Source organism: Dipodomys spectabilis, unplaced genomic scaffold (assembly GCF_019054845.1).
Source record: "Dipodomys spectabilis isolate Male_0828 unplaced genomic scaffold, ASM1905484v1 ptg000006l, whole genome shotgun sequence".
In the NCBI taxonomy this organism is placed as follows: Eukaryota; Metazoa; Chordata; class Mammalia; order Rodentia; family Heteromyidae; genus Dipodomys; species Dipodomys spectabilis.
The window spans coordinates 13,248,482-13,269,682 of record NW_024870683.1 but is presented as its reverse complement, the minus strand read 5'-3'; the positions used below and the strand labels follow the sequence as shown (position 1 = coordinate 13,269,682).

General features: G+C 39.4%; 1 protein-coding gene across 1 annotated transcript in view; it reads left to right on the top strand.

Annotated features, from left to right (window-relative positions):
• The first annotated feature begins 234 nt into the window (after positions 1-234).
• Positions 235-21,201, top strand: part of Grin3a (glutamate ionotropic receptor NMDA type subunit 3A) — a 142,544-nt gene continuing 121,577 nt past the window's right edge. The window contains exon 1 of the mRNA XM_042697173.1: positions 235-1,417. Within this exon, the coding sequence (XP_042553107.1) occupies positions 716-1,417 (702 nt within the window). The 5' untranslated portion in view covers positions 235-715. The remainder of the gene's footprint in view (positions 1,418-21,201) is intronic.

Here is a 21,201-nt window from a genome sequence, read left to right as displayed (position 1 = left end):
GCAAAGCCAGAGAGAGAGAGAGAGAGAGAGGAAGCGGGGAGGGAAGAAGCACCATGAAGCCAGCCCTGGAGGAGGAGACCGCGAGGGGGTGGCCGACGGCAGCGCCGGGCGCCTTGGGCTGCTTCTTTGCAGCACCCCAAGAGTGAACGCCCTCTCCGACGCCACACCCCAGGGGGGAAAAGAAGAAGTGGATATCGCCTAGGTTGGGGGTGGGGGAGAGAGGGGGAAAAAAAAGAAAACAAAAAGGAAAAGAATCGAACCAAGTAAAGAGCCTTGCTCCTCGGTCACTGCTGCCTTCCTTTGGAACTCCCGCTGGCTGCCCCGGCTCCTCGTCCGGGCTGGACGCAGTGGCCCAAGGCGCCCTGCAGATGGGGCGGGCCGGGCACAGGCGCCCCAGCCGCCGCGGGTGACAGGCGCTGGCTCCCGTCTGCTCCGCTCGCCCAAGGGACCTGGCGGGCAGAGGATGCCAGGCGGAGCAACCTGGCAGCGGGATCGGAGACGATCGAGGGCCCGCTAGGTCCTGCGTGGATGGCCAGGAGACCGCCCCAGTCGGTGGGTCCGCTCCACCACTGCGTCGGGTGAAGCTGCGCACGGGACCTGGAGGAGGAGGAGACCCCCCCGGGCGGCGGCTGCAGAGAGTGGGGTTGAGCCGGGGTGCGCGGGAGGTGCCGGTGGCGGTGGTGGGGGGCGCACTTTCTCCCTGCGGGTCTCAGTAATGAGGAGACTGAGTTTGTGGTGGCTGCTGAGCAGGGTCTGTCTGCTGTTGCCGCCGCCCTGGGCACTGGTCCTGGCCGGGGTGCCCGGCTCCTCGTCGCACCCGCAACCCTGCCAGATCCTCAAGCGCATAGGACACGCGGTGAGGGTGGGCGCGGTGCATTTGCAACCCTGGACCACGACGACCCCGCGCGCGACCAGCCGCGCTCCCGACAGCAGCCGGGCCGATGCCCAGAGGGATGAGCCGGAACCAGGGACTTGGTGGCCCCCGGTGCCCTCGCAGGGCACACACCGGTTGGGGAGCGCTCTGCATGGCCGGGGGCCACCCGGTGCCCGGAAGCCAGACGAGGGCACTGGGGCTGAGACGCTATGGCCTCGGGACGCGCTCCTGTTCGCCGTGGACAACTTGAACCGCGTGGAAGGGTTGCTGCCCTACAACCTGTCTTTGGAAGTCGTGATGGCCATCGAGGCGGGCCTGGGCGATCTGCCGCTTCTGCCCTTCTCCTCCCCTAGCTCGCCGTGGAGCAGTGACCCTTTCTCCTTTCTGCAGAGCGTGTGCCACACCGTGGTGGTGCAGGGGGTGTCGGCGCTGCTGGCCTTCCCCCAGAGCCAGGGCGAGATGATGGAGCTGGACTTGGTCAGCTCTGTCCTGCACATCCCGGTCATCAGCATCGTGCGCCACGAGTTTCCGCGGGAGAGTCAGGTGAGAGGCGTCTGGGGAGTCCAGGCCCCAGGATGGGGAGGTGGGGTGGGGAAAGGGGAGGGGAGGGGGAAGGAGGAAAGGGCTTGGGTGACTTTGGGAGGAACTTAGGTTTTGTAACTTTGCTCCCGCTGAAGGATTGCAATGGCTGAAGGATCAATAGGTCCGGGTTGTTAGATGGTGTGACCTCGGTAGAAAGTAGAAGGAAACATTTCCAGAGAGATGGAAATGAAATGGGAAGTGGAGGGGGTGAGGTGTCGCGGATGAATGAAAGAAGTAAGGAGAACAGGCGAAAAATCATGATGTTCCCACCAGCTTACTGAGAGGAATCTAACTGAGTGTATGAGTGAAGTAGAAATTGGAGTTCAGGACCTTGGAGAGCGATGGAGGGGGAGGGGACTAGAACATGGAATGGGGGTGTGGACACCTGGCTTCCCAGTATGATCCTAGCCCAGCCCTCCCCCGAGGAGCTCTGAGAGCACGTGACAGAAAAGGCAGTGTCTGCCCTCTGGCTCAGGAGGTGGCCTGAGCCTCGGACAAGAGTGTACAAAGTGCTTGGTTTGGAATCCCTTTAAGTAAATAGAAATTCTACAACTACAGAAGCCATAGCTGCAGAGTGGTTCAGAATCTTGGATATTGGAAAGTATTAGAAATAGCACGGGAGAGCCTTAAAAAAATGCTGAAGAGACTCGTTTGAGGGGTGTTTCTTTGTCCCTGCTGTCTTCCTACATGAAGGGGGATTGGAGGCTGGTATGCAGGTGCTTTGCTTGCTCATGACTGCTCTCATTATCTAAGAATAAAGGAATCTAATGAGTTAATTTCTTATGGGTTAAACAAATCTTAAATATATTTCCAATTTAAAAAAAGTTGTTTGTGAACTTAACTGTGGAGAAGAAACCATGTGGAGATAAATAGTTAAAGAAGAAAAAAGATAAGGGGCCCTTTTGAGCAATAGCTTTACTTTTATCATAATATCAAGTGGTATTAAGTCTAGCAACAAAGTATTTGTGGAGCAAATGGATAATTGACACTGGTCCCACTGTAAACATTGAAAAACTGAAGAAAGTTTTGACATTTCCTAAACCCCAGTCAGTGTTCTAGCAGAAAAGCCAAGAGTTCTGATTCTCAATCATTTTCACACTGTCCATTTAGTTAGAAAAGTATTTTTTAATCTCTCTACTTTCACTTCCTATATGTATTAAAGCTACAATGAGAAGTGAGCATAGAATCTATGCCAAAATTATCAATGCAGCACCAAAGCTTTCTTTTTCTAGAAAATTGAATTTCATGTAGAGAAAGGCAAGTGCAAATTACTTTTAGTTGCCTGAAAGACTCCTATTTAAGGAAGAGCCAAAAAGGCTTGATCTACAAGGCAGCTAATTAAATATCTAACTAAAGAATTACCTAAAATATCAATTATCTAAGATACTTCTGCCATCCAAATCTGAAAGGAGGCCTAGAAAACAGAGATGTACCGAGTTGCCACTGACCATTGTGTGATAAACATGAAATTGCATCCATAGGGTGAGCATCACTATTAATACAGGTGAAGAATACGACCTAAGGAGATGCAAGAGTCAGCATCACTGGCTTCTTTCTCATCACTGTTTCTTTATTACCTAATACTTCAGAAGTTGCCAATAACAGTCACAGTTTCCAGACTCCTTTCCATTTGCAGATTGTTTGGCATGCATCTTAAATAGCAAGTATTTTTTCCCCATATTAGTGTTCTTTAGCTAGCAGGGAAATCGTCTGTGTTCCATGATGGATGGATGGGTGCAGTCCACAGCACATTACAACAAGGGGATGAGAAAAGCCATGATGCAGCTTCCAGAATCAGCAAACTTCAAAGCTTTAAGACCACTAGGGGGGATGAAGTCCCTCAGGGACAGCCCTTACAAGCTGACTATAAAATAAATCCTCAGCCAAGTGTACTGACTTGTGTATTTCAATACAGAAACATATCTTAAATAGTGTTATAACAGTTACTTTCAGGGTGCACATTTGGAAAAGGAGCAAATATATTGTACAAATCTGACCTAGTTCATTTGATTCCTATATTTTCTTTCATCTCCCCTTGGGTTTCAAATTCAAACAGATCTGACTTGTCTTGCTGTACTTTTGCTGTATTTACATGTTCTATTTTATATTGAAAATGTCCTACTCAATGTCAAGTCACTATAATACATAATTCTAGCAATGACCATCATGTACTTGCAGCAAAACTGATAGCTGAACTTCCCCTTGCTTCCCCTGAGAGGTACACCTCTCTCAAACACAGTGATGTGATTTTTAAATAAAAAAGAATGTCAAAGTCACTTTACACATTAAATAAAATGACTTGATTTATCCACTATCCTTGGAGTCTACTGCCAGTGACCCAATTTGTTGGTTGTATCAGTGCCTGAATGAATCAATTATTTTGAAAAAAAGTGGAGTTACCCACAAGTGACATCAAATTGTGTCCCTTATTCAAATGAGTCAGAATTGCTGGACTAAAAGTAGCTACAACTGTCTTCTCTCACTTTCTTCTTGGCTGTTAATTTCTCCCATGTGATGGTTTTAATTAATAAATAATGGCTTGCATCAGAGCTGTTAAATAAAAGAAGATACTACTGGGATTATCAAACCATTGAGAAATGAGTAATAGTTCATTTAAGAACACTAGTTATTCAAATAGATGATCATAAGCTTCGAAGGAACCAAGGTCCTTTAAAAAGGGAAATTCACTAAAAGTTAAGTTAGTTAACTTTACATAAATCTATATAACTTCTAATGTATAACTTTCTCTATATATCATTATCTATGTTCCCAAAGTGGGAATATGTCACCACATAATAAAAGTTTAGTATAACATTACCTATCAAATGGATCAAATATATTTCCATCTTAAAACTCCTGACTGCTACCACATACTCAAATGTCCACCTGAGCTTGACCCACCTTAGTGAAAAAAACCACTTCTTACTTTTAATTATTCCATTCCTTTGGCCTTTGATGCTACATAGGAACATAGTTGCAACTGCATTTAAATTACATTAAGTTCCATGAGCTATTCTTTCTTTCTCTTCCTTTGCAAAAGTACTTTTTCTCCTAATAGTTTTAGTTTATTCAAAATTAATTCCTGCTAAAGTAATGACAGATACACCTTTTTACTAAGATACATATGCCATGTTAATTCCATAGTGGTTCTATCAGGCAGAGTTAAGGAAATAAAATAATTGGTGTAGATTCAAACCTATGCAATTCAAATGTGGTTGCACTGCTACTTCCAACTCTTGTTGGTTTGTCTGTCTCAGAAAGCCCTATGTGATAATTAACATGTTTTTTTTTTTATTTCCATGCACATGTAACTGTTTCAGATGGTCATTTTCTCTGAAAATACAGGGCTGAATATAAATCCTCTTTATTACAATGTTGCTAGACAGCTCTACCTTTGCTCTTAACTAGGGACACAACATTGGTAGTGTTAAATGACGTAGGTGCCTCAAAGGGGACCAGAAAAGATCATTTATTCTTAAGATATCTGCTTTCAACTGTGTTGGTTTTCCTTGCATTGGACTGCTGTATGCAATTCTCTTGGGAGAAAGTAGTTCTCTGCCATTTGTGATGAAAGGCTGATCTTAGTAGCACCTAATGGCTGTCAACTTGAAGATAAATATTTTCAAATTAAATGTCAAGCGAAGCAAAACATTTTTCCTAGGAATGATCTTTTCCAGATTCCTCTTGAAGAACACAGACTTGGGTTATTTGAAGGATTTTTTTTTTCCAATTCGGCAATTTCTTTGCATCACTTATTTAATTTCCAGATAAGTAGGGCAGTAGAGACTAGTAGATACCATTTATGAGGTAACTGTCTTACTTACCAAACTTTTCTTTATATTTACCACAATACTATTGGATATTCATAAGAAATAATTTTGTTATTGATTTTCCTCCTTATATCTTAAAAGCTGATTTATATTTGAATCAGCTATCTGAACACTAAATTTAGTGTCCAATACTTTAGCGTTTTATCTTCCAGTGCTGCAGAAGTCATGAGGGATTTTGTACCATTTCCCAAATATCCCCAGTCAAATTTCAACCACATTGGTTTAAAGAGTAGAACACAATTCCAAGTTTATGAAATAATGGTCAAAAAGAGTTCCAGTCTACCTTTGGGACCACGTAATTTTGTGTAAATGACTCTGATTATCTAATCTTTTTAAGCCAAGAAAACATTCCTTGACAAACGAAGTCACTTTATAAATCAAATGAGAAAGTAAAAATTACATTGTATAATTTTATATTGCTAGCCACACAACTAGTGGAAAGATGTTGGTCCTGCACCAATAAGAATAAATCTATGCCAAGCATGGTGGTAGACATCTATAATCCCAGCTAGAGGCTAATGATTTCAAGTCTAGCCAAAGACAGACCTCATTTCAAAACAAAAATCAGTAAGTCTTAATCCTTCTCTCATGGTCAATTTCTGATGAAAATGAGGCATGATTTGTATCATAACATGAATCATCTCTCTACTTTTCTGCCTGTAGATCTTTTTCCCCCTCAGAATAAAAAAAGAATAGGTTTCTAAGCATGTGGCAGGCTTGCTCCCAAAAAAAGACAGGCAATAGTACTGTACCTGTATCAATGATAATCTCTACTTATTTTACACATAACAGTGTTTATAGAACCTTAGCAATACCCATAGAAAGTACTGTGAAATATCCAAGGTTTTTGAGAATTCTTAGTTCTTCCCCTGGTCACAAGTTTCTTCTACAGGTAAATTACCATTCATGAGACTGTAGACATGACAAAGTGCATCCTACCCCAGACTTCCATTCTGCCAACTGTACCATTATGCACTTTGATATCTTCAACATTGTTTTTAACAGTGCATCTTTTTTTTTTGTTGGAGGTAGGGCTTGAACTCTGGGCCTGGTTGCTGTCCTTCAGCTCTTCAGCTCAAGGCTAGTGGTCTACCACTTGAGCCACAGTGCCACTTTTAGTTTTTGAGTGGTTTATTGGAGATAAGAGTCTCATGGACTTTCCTGTCCAGACTGGCCTTGAACTGCAACCCTCACATCTCAGCCTCCTGAGTAGCTAGGATTACAGGCATGAGACACTGGCACCTGACTTACAACACATCTTTCTTGATAAAGAAAGCAGAACATTGATTCATGCTGAAATAATTTCCTTGTCTCATAATACCACAATAACAATCTCTATTGAATGTTAGGATTTTCATTGGATAGCCAATGAAACTAGAAAAATTATAGGAAAGGGTTGGGCTGGTGGAGAATGATGAAAGGTATGACATTGATCGAGATATATTGAACTTACAAACTGATTCATTGAATGGTAACCTTTCCTTGTGTATAACTACTTAAAGATAATAAAAATAGGTTGAAAACCATTGCAAACCAACTACACTGAGTACCATTGCCCTATGCAAGTGTGTGGTAGGATTCTTATAGCAGGACATTACTCATGTTAGAGGCACCACTAAATGTGGGGAGGAAAAACTCCATTGTCTCTTACTTTCCTTTACACTAGTGTCATATTCAGAGATCAAAGCATTAAAATGTGATATTGAATCTATAAAACTAGGCATGAAAACAAATATCTCTCAGCATCTGCCACATTGCTTTGAGATTCTAAATTTTGACATCTATTCATTTCTATCTGGACCAATAAAAGAAGGAAGTGACAGAGTGATGGAAGGAAGAATAAGCATGAATCTGTGGGAAAGAGTAAGTTCATTTTTGCTGTGGTAGGCAAAATCATGATCTACCAAAGATGTCCACATCCAAACCCTTTAAACCAATGGGCATGTCAGCATCTATGGCTAAAAGATCTTTGAAGATGAGTGAGATACTCTGGAGTAACGAGGCTCAAGGAAACAATGAAGTTCTTTAGAATGATGCCAGAAGAGTCAGAGAATATGCTGATATGGTAAAGGAAGCAGAGATTGCAGTGTTACGCTTTTAAAACAGAGAATGGGGCTATACACCAAGGAATACAGGCAGCCACTATGAACTAAAATAGGCAAGGAAATGGATTCTCTCTTCACAGGCTCTCTTCACAGCTCACCCAATGCCTTAGGTCATTGTAACTGACTTCAGATTATTACCTCCAGTCATAGAAAAGGAAAAGGCTGAGTTGTATTAAACCACTAAATCAGTAGCAATTTGTAAAAACAAGATATTCTTTTCTACCTAGACTTGTGCAGAAAGGACATGACAAAAAAGATAGAAGGTGATGGGCCTACCCTCGCTTGAAAAGGCCAGTTCTGTTTCAGCTTATGTATTTTACAGCTGGAGAAGAAAAAAAAATCAAGAGAGGATAAGCTTGGGTTCCTGTCTTCTAAGGTGTAGCAAATTATTCTACTCACTACTAATCATGACTTAATTGATGTATTAGGATGTTCTGCTGGAAAGACAGACTCTAACTCAACATAGATAGAAGGTCCAGTTGTTTCCTATCTTTCTGGATTAACATAACCAACTGTGGCTTTTTATTAACCCACAGTTTAACTGACAGTAAATAGGGTTGCTGCATACTAAGACTTAGAGAGAAGGAACGGCCATAAAACAAAAGGGCTTTGTTTCATTGAGTGCTGACTGTGATAAGTATTTGATACTCACAACTTTGGAGGACTTTTAAGTGCCATTATTTCTTTAATTACAAATGTCATGTAGATTCACTAGTACGCATAGCCATACATGCCTGCAGATAATACTCAGTAACATTTTTGTGTATTTTATTCTCTGAATTAAGGGAAGATCCTTTTGTGTCTCTAAGAGGGGATGGGCCTCAAAGAACAGGAGAAAAAAAAATTAAGAGAAAGTCAATTTAAAAACTAATTTTCTGAACAGTGTGAGTTAGCATAGCTGTCAGAGCTTGGTCATGATAATGTCCAAGTTAGTGGCATTTCTCTATTAAATGTGGGATTTGCCTGTATATTTGTGGTCTATTTTTGTATTTTCACAACTCACTTAGTGAATGAATCTGCTGAATTCCAAACAATAGCTCAACTTGTATCTTTCAGAAACCTTCTTAAGGAGTTACATAGAAGTAGCTTGTCACTATTCTTCTCTCATTTAGGGATAGTTGGGGCTGGGAAGGTGGCTCAGTGGTAGAGTGCTTGCCTTGCATGCATGAGGCCCTGGGTTTGATTCCTCAGTACCACGTAAGCAGATAATGCCAGAAGTGGTGCTGTGGCTCAAGTGGTAATTCCAGCACTAGCCTTGAGCTGAAGAGCTCAGGGACAGTGCCCAGGCCCAGAGTTCAGGCCCCACAACTCAGGGGAGTGTGGGGAGGGGGGAAGAAAATTCATTTAGAGATAGTCATTAGCTGAACTTACTTCATAAGTGTGTTCTTTCAAGCACTTTGATGGTTACACACCTGTCTGCTGTCTCCTGGTGGTTTTCTTTTTTCTCTTGTATATTTTTGTTTTTGTTTCTGCATTGAAGGCTTTGACAAACAAAAAGGGGGCTAATATGGTTAGATTAAAAATGATACTTGGATAAAGTTATATGTACAGGCTGTCTTTATCAAACAGAATCACAATCTGACTCATTTGTGGAATATATTTATTCTATTTCAATCATAAGTTTCTAACAGAGCTAACATTAAACAATTGGCTTCTTTATGTTATGAACGCTATGGGCGCACACCAACATATAGATATATGTGAATATAGAGCCAGACACCCACACATTAAAAGGTTATCATATTAGTGCACACCTTGCAATTCACATATTTTTTTAATACTTCAATGCTTACTTTAAGAGGAATAATTAAAAAGAGACAACACCTGAATAAATCCACTCTGCTTTCACCTGGCCAAAGACACAGAGAGCCATCTAGTGGTGTCTGGAATATAGCTATAAGTAGAAACATCCTGCAGATCCCACCTACTAGAGCAGCTATTTATTAATTTCTTAGTCTTCTGACAGTGGGGAATCTATGTTAATCAATCAAAGAGAAGATCTTTGCTGCCTTCTATTAAGAAGATTAAACAAACTCTGCTTCTCTGCCAGCATATTTATACTTGCAATTATATTCCATAAAGTAAGATATCTTAAAGTGAGGGTCCAGAGGAGTTCAGAGAAAGATACTGAAGAAATTTACTAACTTTAGACTGGATCTAGGTACCAGTGGCTCACACCTATAATCCTATCTACTTAGCAGATCTGAGCATATTGGTTTGGAGCCAGCTTGGGCAGAAAAATCCTCCAGACTTTTATCTTCAACTAACCAGCAAAAGATAGAAATGGAATCATAGCTCAAGTGGTAGAGAGACAGTTGTATGCAAAAGTCAAGGCTATGAGTTCAAGCACAAGTCTAGGAGGAAGAAAAGGAAAATGGAAGTGAGGAAAAAAGGAAGAGATGAGAGGAAGCAGGAAGGGAGGAAGAGGAGAAAGGAAGGAAAAATATGTACTAGTTACTTATTTTAGTAATATTTCTTCCACTTTGATTTTTTTTTTGTTTTTTGTCGGTCGTGGGGCCTGAACTCTGGGCCTGGGCACTGTCCCTCAGCTCTTCAGCTCAAGGGTAGCGCTCTACCATTTAAGCCACAGCTCCACTTCTGGCTTTTTCTGCTTATGTGATGCTGAGGAATGGAACCCAGGGCCTCATGCATGCAAGGCAAGCACTCTACCACTGAGCCACCTTCCCAGTCCCCCACTTTGATTTCTATTGCAACATAAAAAGATATGTTAAGCAAATCACTTATTTCATTTACTTTTTATTCCTATTTATAAAACAACATTCCCTGTAAAACTATTGGGAAAGTTAATAAAATGCCACAATAAAATTTAAATCATTCCCAAATTCACCAAAGAACTAGAAACATGGATACAATGTAAATTTGAGGTCATACTATTTTACCAATTTTCTTTTTAACATGCATTTTAAATATTTTCCCATGTCCTTAATATTTTCCCACGAATTGTAATGACTATACACTCTGCCTTTGAATGAATTATTGCAGGATTTATGTACATCGCCACTGTTGTTGAAAATCAGCAGCTTTTATTTCATTTAAAAATACTTAATAGTTTAATGTACAGAATTTTACCAAAATGTTATGCCCTGGCATTCTTGTGGTAGTTTTATTATAGAACACCTTCTACTTGGATTCCATGACCCCATCATGGATTTCCCGCTTTGTTCCCTACTCTTCCATCATCTTTCACTGATTATGGTTCTTGTCTTTGACCCATTGTAATAATAACCATAGTGCTGTGTTTTTTAATATGAGATTGTATTCTAATAAGGCTACTTACACTTCAATTAATCAAAAATGACTTTAATTCAGCAGTACATTGCTCATGTGTACAAACCACATGTGGAGTCTTCACAGGGTTTGGAGGCTACCATATTGAGCAAAGCAGACTAAAAGCATTTCTGTTCTCCGTTGGGCAAGACGACAAAGGAGGTGCAAGTGCAAGAAAGAGAAACCACGTGAAACTCAAAACCAGGGAGTGTTACAGTTTGAATAGGAAAGCCGCCCCCCCCCCACACACACACTTTATTTGTTAAGATAATGGTATTCTCTTGGAACGATGTGGAAACTTTAGGAGAGAGAAGCCTAGCTTGAAGCTGACCACTGGGGTATGTCCTTTGGGCCTGTATCTTGTCTCCAGCTACCCCAACTTCTGCTTTCTGTCTGCCATGAGGCAAAGTCTCCTCCACCACATACTCCCACTCCAGTATCCTAGAACATGAGGCTAAGCAACCCCATCTGAAACCATGATCAAAATCGATCTTTCTTCCCTTACGTTGTTTCTGTCAGGTACTGGGTCACACTGAAGTGATAAAACTGACCTAGTACAGGAATCGTGTGACAAAATCATACAATAAAATCAACAGAACAGATATGCATGTGAAGACCAGGGCTGTATCATTGCAAAATGATATACAGTTATTTCCTTTTCCTTCTTCAGCTTTGCTCCTGCTTCACACTTCACATCTGTTCTATCTTTCTGGATATTAGTTTCTTCCCTTGCCTACCCTTAAGTTCTACACAAATATGCTTCTCACCACGGGATAATTTGATTTGGTAATTCAAATCGAACTGACTACATTTCTCTTGTTCTGTAATTAAAATTCTCCAGATATCTGATGGGTTCAACCTCTATAAACCATTTCCTTTCTATCACAAGTTACATGTCCTCCTTCCTTAGCTGAGTCAGCAATGATCAGAAACCTGAGCTACATTCTCAACATAGCCTAAGAATCTAGCAATAAACAAAATGCCAAAGCTTCTGCTCCCAGAGAACTCACATTGTAGCAGGGGAAACAGATGACAAGCCGTGCAAACACATATATACGTAACATTTTATTATTAGACAGAGACAAGTAGAGAAAAACAAAGCAGAGGGAAGGAAAATATAGTTGTCTGAGGAGTAACCTTTGAGCAGCAGGTTCAGTGAGAAGCGAGCCATGCAGTTTCTGAGGTAAGTAACATTATAAGTCAACAAAGAAAAAAAAGGCAAAAATGTACCCATGAATATTGCAACCAATATTTGTAGGCATGAATATTGCAACAAATATTATCCTTCGTACCATCCATGGCATGATTTGTTAGTAGACATAAGTTCAAAGGAGACAATAATAAATAGTGAGTCAATAAATACATCTTGTATAGTTACAAAACATTTCCCAAGATTTTAACTCCCAAGTTTCTCTCTTTACAAGAGGCAAGAACAGGAATCTCTAACTAGATTTTCTAGTTATGTCTCCAAGTCTCACCTTATGCACTAAATAATTGAGGTCACCTTAAGATAGTGCTTCCTCTCACCTATAATAAATCTTCTCATAACATGTTTGAGTCATCCCTTTTCTCTTCACCAGACTCTCATTTTCCATGATGTATCTCTCATATTCCTATCCTTTCTTCTTAATTTATTATGTCTGCTCACCAACATTTAAATTTTTTTAATTATCATTCAGTACTATCATTTTTAGTAACCTGTAAATCTCTAGTTTCTTTCCACCAAACCATGCTGCACACTGCTGCTACATATAACTCCCTAAGACAACGTACCTTCATTCTTTTGCCTAGTCATTCAATTCTTAACAAATATACTTCCGTGGCTTCAAGCCACTTGCTCAAAACAATATTTTACTATGTAGCAGTCTTTCTTTTTCCATGTCCCAACACTCCAGTAAGATTAAAGGCACATGTTAATAACAATATATATATATATATGATATCATATATATCATATATCAACATATCATAATAACAATATATCATTACAATAATATTTCACAAAACTGAAGTGGGGTACATTGCCTTTAATAATATCCACTGGGGGGTGGGGAACAGCTGTGTTAACAAATGCTAGGAAAAGTGGATATCCACATATAGACACAAAACTAGATCTATGTCTCTTAAGCCTATATAAGAATCAACTGAAAATGGATCAAAGCCTTTAACGTAAGACCTGAAATTTTGAAACTAGTAGAGGAAAACATAGAGGAAACACTTCAAAGGATAAACAATGACTCTGAGTAGGACTCAAAGAGCTGAAGAAATAATAGCAAGAACTGACTAACGTAATAGCATTAAATTAAAATGTTCCTGCACAACAAAACAAACAATGGACAGTGTAAAAGGATAGCCTACAGAATGGGAGAAAGTCTTGGCTAGATATTCACCAGACAGGGAATTAATAACTACAGAATATAAGAAAATTAAACAGAAGCAAAAATTAAAAAGAAGCAAATAATCAATACATGGGCAAATGACCTGAACATACAATTTCCCAAGAAAAATCTAACTGAGCAATAGTTCAGAGAAATACAAATCAAAACTAGAGTAGGATCCCACCTCACCCTAGTCAGAATGTTATTCTCCAATAAACATCAGCAAGGATGTGAGGAGAAAGGGACCTTTATACACTGCTGGTACAAAACGAGTAGTCTAGCCACGATGGAAATTGTCATAAAGGTCTCAAAAAAAAAAAGCCTAAAAGACATAACAAATATATGATTCTGCTGTCCCATTTCTGAGCATATATCCAAAGGAGTACAACTCAGCATATAGTAGAGATACCTATACACTCAAATTTATCATACCACTATTTCTGGTAACCAAGATAGAGAATCAGTGTACACACCACTATTCCTGGTAACCAAGATATAGAATCAATGTAGTTGTCCAACAAGCAATGAGTGATAAAGAAAATGTAGTATATACACAATGGAGAAAAGAATGGAAACATGCCATTTGCAGAGAAATTGATGGAATTCACAACTATCATACCCACTTAAAGAAACTAGTCTCACAAACACAAGTGTCATATTTCTCTCTTACCTGTGGAATCTCAGTGGATGGGTGGACTATGGAAGACAAAGGAGGATTGTTGTGGATGGGGTAGGGGTAAAGTGTTGGGAGATAAAGGGGGTAAAGGAGAGTGTGACTGTGATATATTGTATTCAAGAATGAAAATATGACATTTATGAGATGTCACAATAACACTCTACTCCCTACAATTTTTTTTTAACTTGGCAGTACTAAAGATTGTACTCAGGACCTCACACTAGCAAGGCAAGCATCCTACCTACTACTCAAGCCACATCCGTAGTTCCTTTTGCTTTTAGCTTGTTTTTCAAATTGACTCTCACACATTGGCCCAGGCAGCCTTAGACCATGATCATTATACCTCCATCTTCCAAGTAGCTGAGATTACAGATATGGACCACCATGCCTGCCCTTAAATTACTTAATTAAAACATTAAAAAAAAGAAAGAATGTAGCAGATACACCATATGTTATGAGCTCATAAAAGCATTCCATACCCCTTCATCACTGCATGCTCCCTTAAAGCCAGAGAAAGAGAAGTCAATAACCATCAACAACAATCATCAGCAATTTACAGAACTAGTCCACAAGACTTTCCACGAATGTGTGCAACAAACCTTCCCAATTTGTGACATTCTGTTAAGAGACGGATGGGCAGAGAACACAAGACATCAAGGAATTTAAATTTGTATAGTTTTTTTTAAAAAAATCAATAAATGTAAACACTATATTAAAAAGCACTTCTCTATTATATATTCACATGGAATGACAGATATATACTGAAGTTGTCACAATGTGTAGACCAATTATGTTCTCATTCAGGATTGATTTTTCCATTGAAATACTGTTATCTGTGGATGTGAAGACCTCAAGCCAGGCCATAATGCCTGTTGGACCCATAATGCAGCAGAATTCTGATATTAACAGCTCTGTAGATGCAACAGACTATCTGTAACAGACTCATTCTGTCTAACATGAAAAAGATCTAGAGCAGGGAGGATAACCAAACACTTGGCTTTTAGTTATAGTTCCAGAATCACACTCACTAATAATAAATACCTTGTCCCATCTTCCTGCAGTAGACCAGAAGGGTCATACTTAATCAGCAACAGCTGGAAAGAGAGTAGAGTTTCACACTTCCCAAACAGTTGAACCAAGGTGGTACCAAAATTGAAAATGGAAGCTCAAGCCACTCCCAAAGCCTAAGTCAAAGGCCAAGAAGACAGTGTTGAGAGATGTCCACAGCCACACAAAGAAGTTATAAACACATTCCCAGCCATCCAGTGGCCCAAGACACTGCAGCTTCTAGTCAACCCAAATATTCTCAGAAGAGTGTCTCCAGGAGAAGTGTTCCCGGGAGGAAGACAGGGGAGCACAAAACTCATGTTTACTGTGGATGTCAGAACCCACCAGCATCAGGTCACACAGGCTGGGATGAACTTTATGACAGTGATGTGGCTGAGGGTCAATCGTTTGATCGTGACTGACAGAACAAGATGAACATTCAATGGCTCTTGATTATGATGCTTTGAGTGTTGCCATCAAAAACTGAGTCCAGTTGTCTAATTCTAAAAAAGCATGTTTTATTTTGTCATACAGATATAAAATGTGTTGAGACATTCTTTTAGTCAGGAAGGAGAACCTAGGGAATCTAGCAACCCACTCTAGGTCTAAGGTGTAAGAAGGGAGTTTGATGAGCTGACAGGATAGGTAGGTGGTAGCCAGGATACAAGTTAGGAAAAGAAACACTAGGGAAATCAAATATTAAAGCTAGTTATAGTCTGTTTCTAGTCATAAGCATACTAGCTGAAATTTTAAAACTGCGTTGTTTCTACACAACACTCCACAATAGTCAGGGTACTTAAAACAATCAAATCCCTTTCTAAGCTTTATCCAGGTGTATCTTTAACACGTCAAGAGCAGAATCCACTTGAAGTGGATCTTTATCTTTCATTCACATCTACTTCAAGATATAACTCTAAGCACAAGTTCAGGAAACCATTAGGCTATGCTTATAGAAGTAGAGAGGGCAGAAACACTAGGAAAATCAGAAATAAATTGGCAAGCTTAGTGTCTGCCTACAGTTCTTCAATAGCCTCCTATCTTCTCTGTCTCCATTCTTGAATCCTCTAATTTAGTCTCCAGGAAGAAAACATAGTCACTGGCCTGATTTAGTCCTTACTACTCTTCTAAAATGACAGCCACATGTCCAAATTTGTCATTTTTGTACTACCTTCATAATTCTTTTGCCATATTTCTGTCACACCTATTTCTAATATAATTTAATAAACAGTGTTTTGAACAAATATGCCCACTAATTAATTTTTATCACCACAGTAACGGAAATTCAGGACTGCTGTTCAAAAATACAACTTGATCAAAAGCAGTGGACAATAAACATAAAACAGTTTCGTCTAGGTAATGTTGCCAGCCTGAGGTCTGAAGTTAAGCCCTTTATTTTAAAAGAGGAAAATTCCAGGTTCTAAAGAAGTATGTGAGGCACACTGACACCAAAAGAATGCTTTCTCCTTGACTAAACAGACAGGTTAAATGCTAATTGAAAGGGGATTAAATTTCTCACGCTGTGATTTAGTGTTATTTAATGTCAAGGCTCTGAACAACCTAAAATCACCCCCACAAACCACCCACACTCTGCGGAAACACTAACCTATCAGCTGAATTTTAAATGGCTTTGTATGGAATTCCAGACCTTTCATTACTTGGTCCTTGCTTAACTCTTTTGCTCATTTCTTCTTGATGCCAGCCTTTTACACTTTGTTCTAAAGGTGTGGCACTGTTTCAATACTTTTGTCCCACGTTGCTCTTGCTGTTTGCCTTGACAGCTCCTTTGAGTCTGTCTAACACTCCAATTCAACCTTAATCCCTTTGCTTCCATGCATGAGGTAGGATCCATCATCTCCTCCTACCATTGCTTTCTCTTCTCGGTGACTTTTCCACCATATATCTTCCTTTTTTGTTAGCATGTGGATCTCCCTTCTGCACTACACTAAACCCTAAGCTCTTTGAACAGCCTGTGGCTCATACAACATACTCAATGATTAATAATTAAATTGAATTGATGGCTGTTTTCCCACTCTCCTAAAACTCCTCATCTCTCCAGGTGGTTGGATTTGAAGCTAAGAGCAAGGACTGTCTTACAGAAGAAGGTCCCCAATCACTCTGGTGGAAAGAATTCAGGACCACCCAGAATTTAGTCTGAAATATAGCACAAAGCTAAGAGAGGAAGGCCTTGGGGAAATTGATTTCCTAGGAAATAGAAAACCTATTTCTTCTACCCTGCTAAACTTTTCATACTGCCTTCATTGTTCCCAAATCAGTTTTTAATTTCCTGTAACAAGCCAAGTGATAGAAAAGTGGCATTGTTGTCACTGCTTTCCAGAACCCGCGTTCCCTCCCGTCAGGCAAATTCAATCTATTGTGTAGCCAAAGGTTCTTGACTCAAAGGAAGTCAAACATGATGAAAAGTGAAGTTACTGGAATTAATCATCAATAGAAAAGTAAAAGGCTAGAGTTGTATTTTATCCTGTCATCTGCCGTCAACCCAAAACATCAAGAAATCAATCGTTCAGATCTGGCTAAGATTCCCCAACTTTCTTCCGAGGTGTTGATAACTATTCAGAATACAGAGTTCCCAAAATCATCACATCCACACCCCTGAGGCTCTAATCCATCTCCCAAACAAACAACTTCAGGGAGGCTACGCCCACAGGTGACTCCCAATATCATTCTTTGGGACCATATTACCCTAAGAGTCTCATCGAATGCCGCTTGCAAAACGTGACTGGGGAATCACCGGAAACAAAGTTACATGTGGTCATTTTCTAAAGTGTTGACTTTCAGCCACACTGAGTTTCAATAAATTATCTAGTATGGCCCCCAAGCCCAAAATCTCTCAGGTGATTCATATTTGAAGAGTACAGTTTGAGAGCTAACGACCCAGGGCAGAGATCTCAAATTCACATGCCTTGTAGGGGACCAGGAGAGGAACGGAAAGGTGAAAAACAGTTCCAAATCATACAGTAGGGAGTAGCAAAATTGTAGGTAACGGAAGAGCGCCCGACCTTTCCAAAGCAGGCAGCCAGCCACTACTCAGCTGCAACCAGCTGTTAGTCAGAGAATTTTGCCAGAGTTTTGACTTTTTGAAGGAAACCAGATTGGAAATTTTTAACATTAAAAAAAAAAAATCCTTGAATGTTGACAACTCAGTAATTTAAAAAAAAGAAAAGAAAAGAATAAACCAACTTTGGGCCTGCCAGCACCAGAGGGTCACTAGTTCAACCCTTCTGGTTCAGGAAATGTCAAGGCATTGGTCACAGTCAAGTATTAACCAGAAATGCCTCAAATGCCTGGTGTAATGATAGATGGTGACATAGGTCTATAATCACAACAAGAAAACGAACCTTTAAGATGCAACTAGAAAGAGGTAGAATATATTCACATTGTAAAGGAGAAAAGGCTTCCTTCCCCGGGAGCAAGAGAAGAAAAAGGGTAAACACACTGAAGGATGAGTAAAGATCCATTTGATGTGTGCTCATAACCGAATCTTAGAAGCCATACTTTTCATGTGGCAAACCTACAATCCCTGCTACTCATAAAGGTTAAAGTCATAGAATTTTTGGTACAAAGACAGCCAGGGCAGAAGAGTCTAACCCCTCTCTCCAATTAACCAGCAAAATGTCAGACTGGAGATATGGTTCAAGTAGGACAGCCATGAACAAAAAAAAAACCGCAGTGAGTAAAAAAGCCCTGTAAGAGCATGAAGTCTTGTGTTCAAGACTCCTCCCCCAAAAGAAATCTCCCTCATAAAATAGAGAGGTTGAGATTATAAGTACTCTTTGTATTTGAGGCATTCATTATAGACTGATATTAGACTCAGATCTATAAGCTACTCGAGAGGCTGAGATCTGAGAATCTCTATTCAAAGGGACCCTGCTCCCAGAGACTCTTATCTCAAATTAATCAGCAAAAAGCCAGAAATGGAGGGGTGGATCAAGCAGAATAGCACCAGCTGCACATGAAAAAAAGCCAAATGAGAGCTTAAACTCTGAGTTCAAACCCCAATACCAGCACATATTCGTGGAAAAATAAATGCTATGCTGATGACAGTGATTCAAGTCCTCTGTAAGAAGTGTAACTTCAAAATAAAAGTCTTTACTGCCCACCCCCCCCCACCCCCCAATCACTGGGTTTCTTCCCGCTACTGTTTGGTGATTCCAAATATTTGTGGTTTTTTTTTTTTTTTTAAAAAGGTACTAAACTAGTGATCTCAAGAATTTTTGCAGATCATTCTGAAAAGGCATGTAATATTTGAAGCCAGAGTAGTCTGGAGAGGCTGCCTTTATTTAAATGTGTTTAGAATATAAAAGGCTAACAGTTTCACTACCTTACAACATTTGTCCTTCTTTCTGTATGCTTTTTTTTAAAAATTGTGAAAATACCATACAGAGAGGTTACGATTACAGGGGCAAGATAGTGAGTACATTTCTTATCTCTGTGAGGATGGTGTTTTCTGTTTTATGCCCTTAACAACCCAAGGGCCTATTACAGGACTTTGCACACAGTACTGTACTCAAATAATCTTTGCTTAAGGAATAGAAGAATGAACTCCTTGGATTAGAAAACGCAATCAAGCTTGAATTCTGCTTTGCTCTCTTCATTATATCATGAACTATTTAAAAGTCTCCAGAGACTCTAAATGAGTCATATTTATCCATTTTGCTGACTGAAAAAATATTAAAGCTTAAAGATTCTCAATTTCACTACCCAGAGACAATCCCTGTAAACTTGTTGAATTATCTTTTCCTAGCATTTGTCATGTGAAAGTTTTTTCTTTAAGCCTAGGAAATGTCTTTCTGGTCCTTTTGTTCACTATAGTATTGCTAGTATTTTCTCATATAATGGGAAGGCCACTGTCATTATTTTTAAAATAATGTATTAAAACTGTTACTGTTTTTTCATGTTTTGGTGCATCTTAATTGTATAACATGGACGTTTTCATTGTGATACTTCCAAACATGAATGTAATTTAGTTTGACCATATTCATTAACTGCTAATGTGTTAATCTTAGCTGCTGAATATGGCTGGAATGTTGACATTTAAGCTTTTCACAATTTTTTTTCTAAAGTATTCCACAATAAAGATTTGTTCACAGATTTAATGGATTATTTTCTTAATATAGAATCCCAGAAGAGGAAAATAATAGTAGCTAATTGGAGCATTTCCAAGGATCTTTCTCATCTAGGTCTATGGATGACATATTTTCTGTACCCTATGTATCACAGCATGTCTTTGAGTTTTTTTTCTTACAAATAAAAGACAGATTGACAGGGCATAAAATTATTTCCCAAACAAACTCAGTTAGATATCACTTTACCGTCATTGGACATTTAATGTAGCAGAAATGAGAAGCCCATAGCATTCACATTTATCTTTTTGGAAGGTTATATTTTTAATTTTTCTTTCTTCCTGAATGCTTGACAGAATTTTTAAAAATTAAAACACTTTGCCAGATTTGTCTAAATATAGTTTGTTTTTATTGACTTTTCTAAGAATAAGATAGTCATCAAACTGAGATCTATTTTTGGCAGAAATGTTCTATTTAGATATGTCTCTGGTTAGTACTTTTGGTTCTATTATTGTACTTTTTGTAAACTATAATTAAGTGCACTACAATTCCCAAGTTCATGTTTTCTTCTTTAGCCATATGTAAGTGATCAAAAAGATTATATTCAAACTATGAAAACTTTGAGAACGAGAAAGCTTCCAAAACAGTAAATAGGTGGGACAATTGGCATAAAAACAGGAATTATTACAGCCAACTGAGGACAACTTGACACAACTCTTTTCTTACCATATGTGGTTCTTGATGACCCTTTCATTGTGCATCCTAGAAGATCTTCTTCATTTCAGCCTTCCATTTCAAATACCAGGTTTTTTCATTTTCCAATTTTCATTTGTCTTTTAAAGTAACGCATTTATCTTATTTTATTTTTTGTCTTTTTCTGTATCATGGTAAAGACCCATGTTGTTTTCTTTTGACTAAGTAAGAAGAAAGAGTTGTTATTCTAGAACAATAACGAGTCTATCTACATCCTCACTTTGCCAAAAATTGTGTTAGGTTGCTAATTGCCTTACTTTGGATTCACTTTTCTACTGGCTGAATTCCCTTCTCATAAACAGGTGGATACAAAGTTGCTGTTTAAATATACACAGGTATATACTACCTAAACCATGTCCCAGTCTTCAGCACCCACTGGGCACAGGATAAGACTGCTGAACCAGAATGGCTTCTGCCTCAGCCTAATGTACTGCTTTCTGACCATCTGAAGTGCCAGTATAATTTTCAAATTATATACATCAGCCGTATCCTAGACCTCCATCCTTTGGCTCAAAATCTTTGAATATATGGGCTTCACTATATGAAAGAAAATTCCCAGATATTTCTGGTGTATCCTACATATTTGG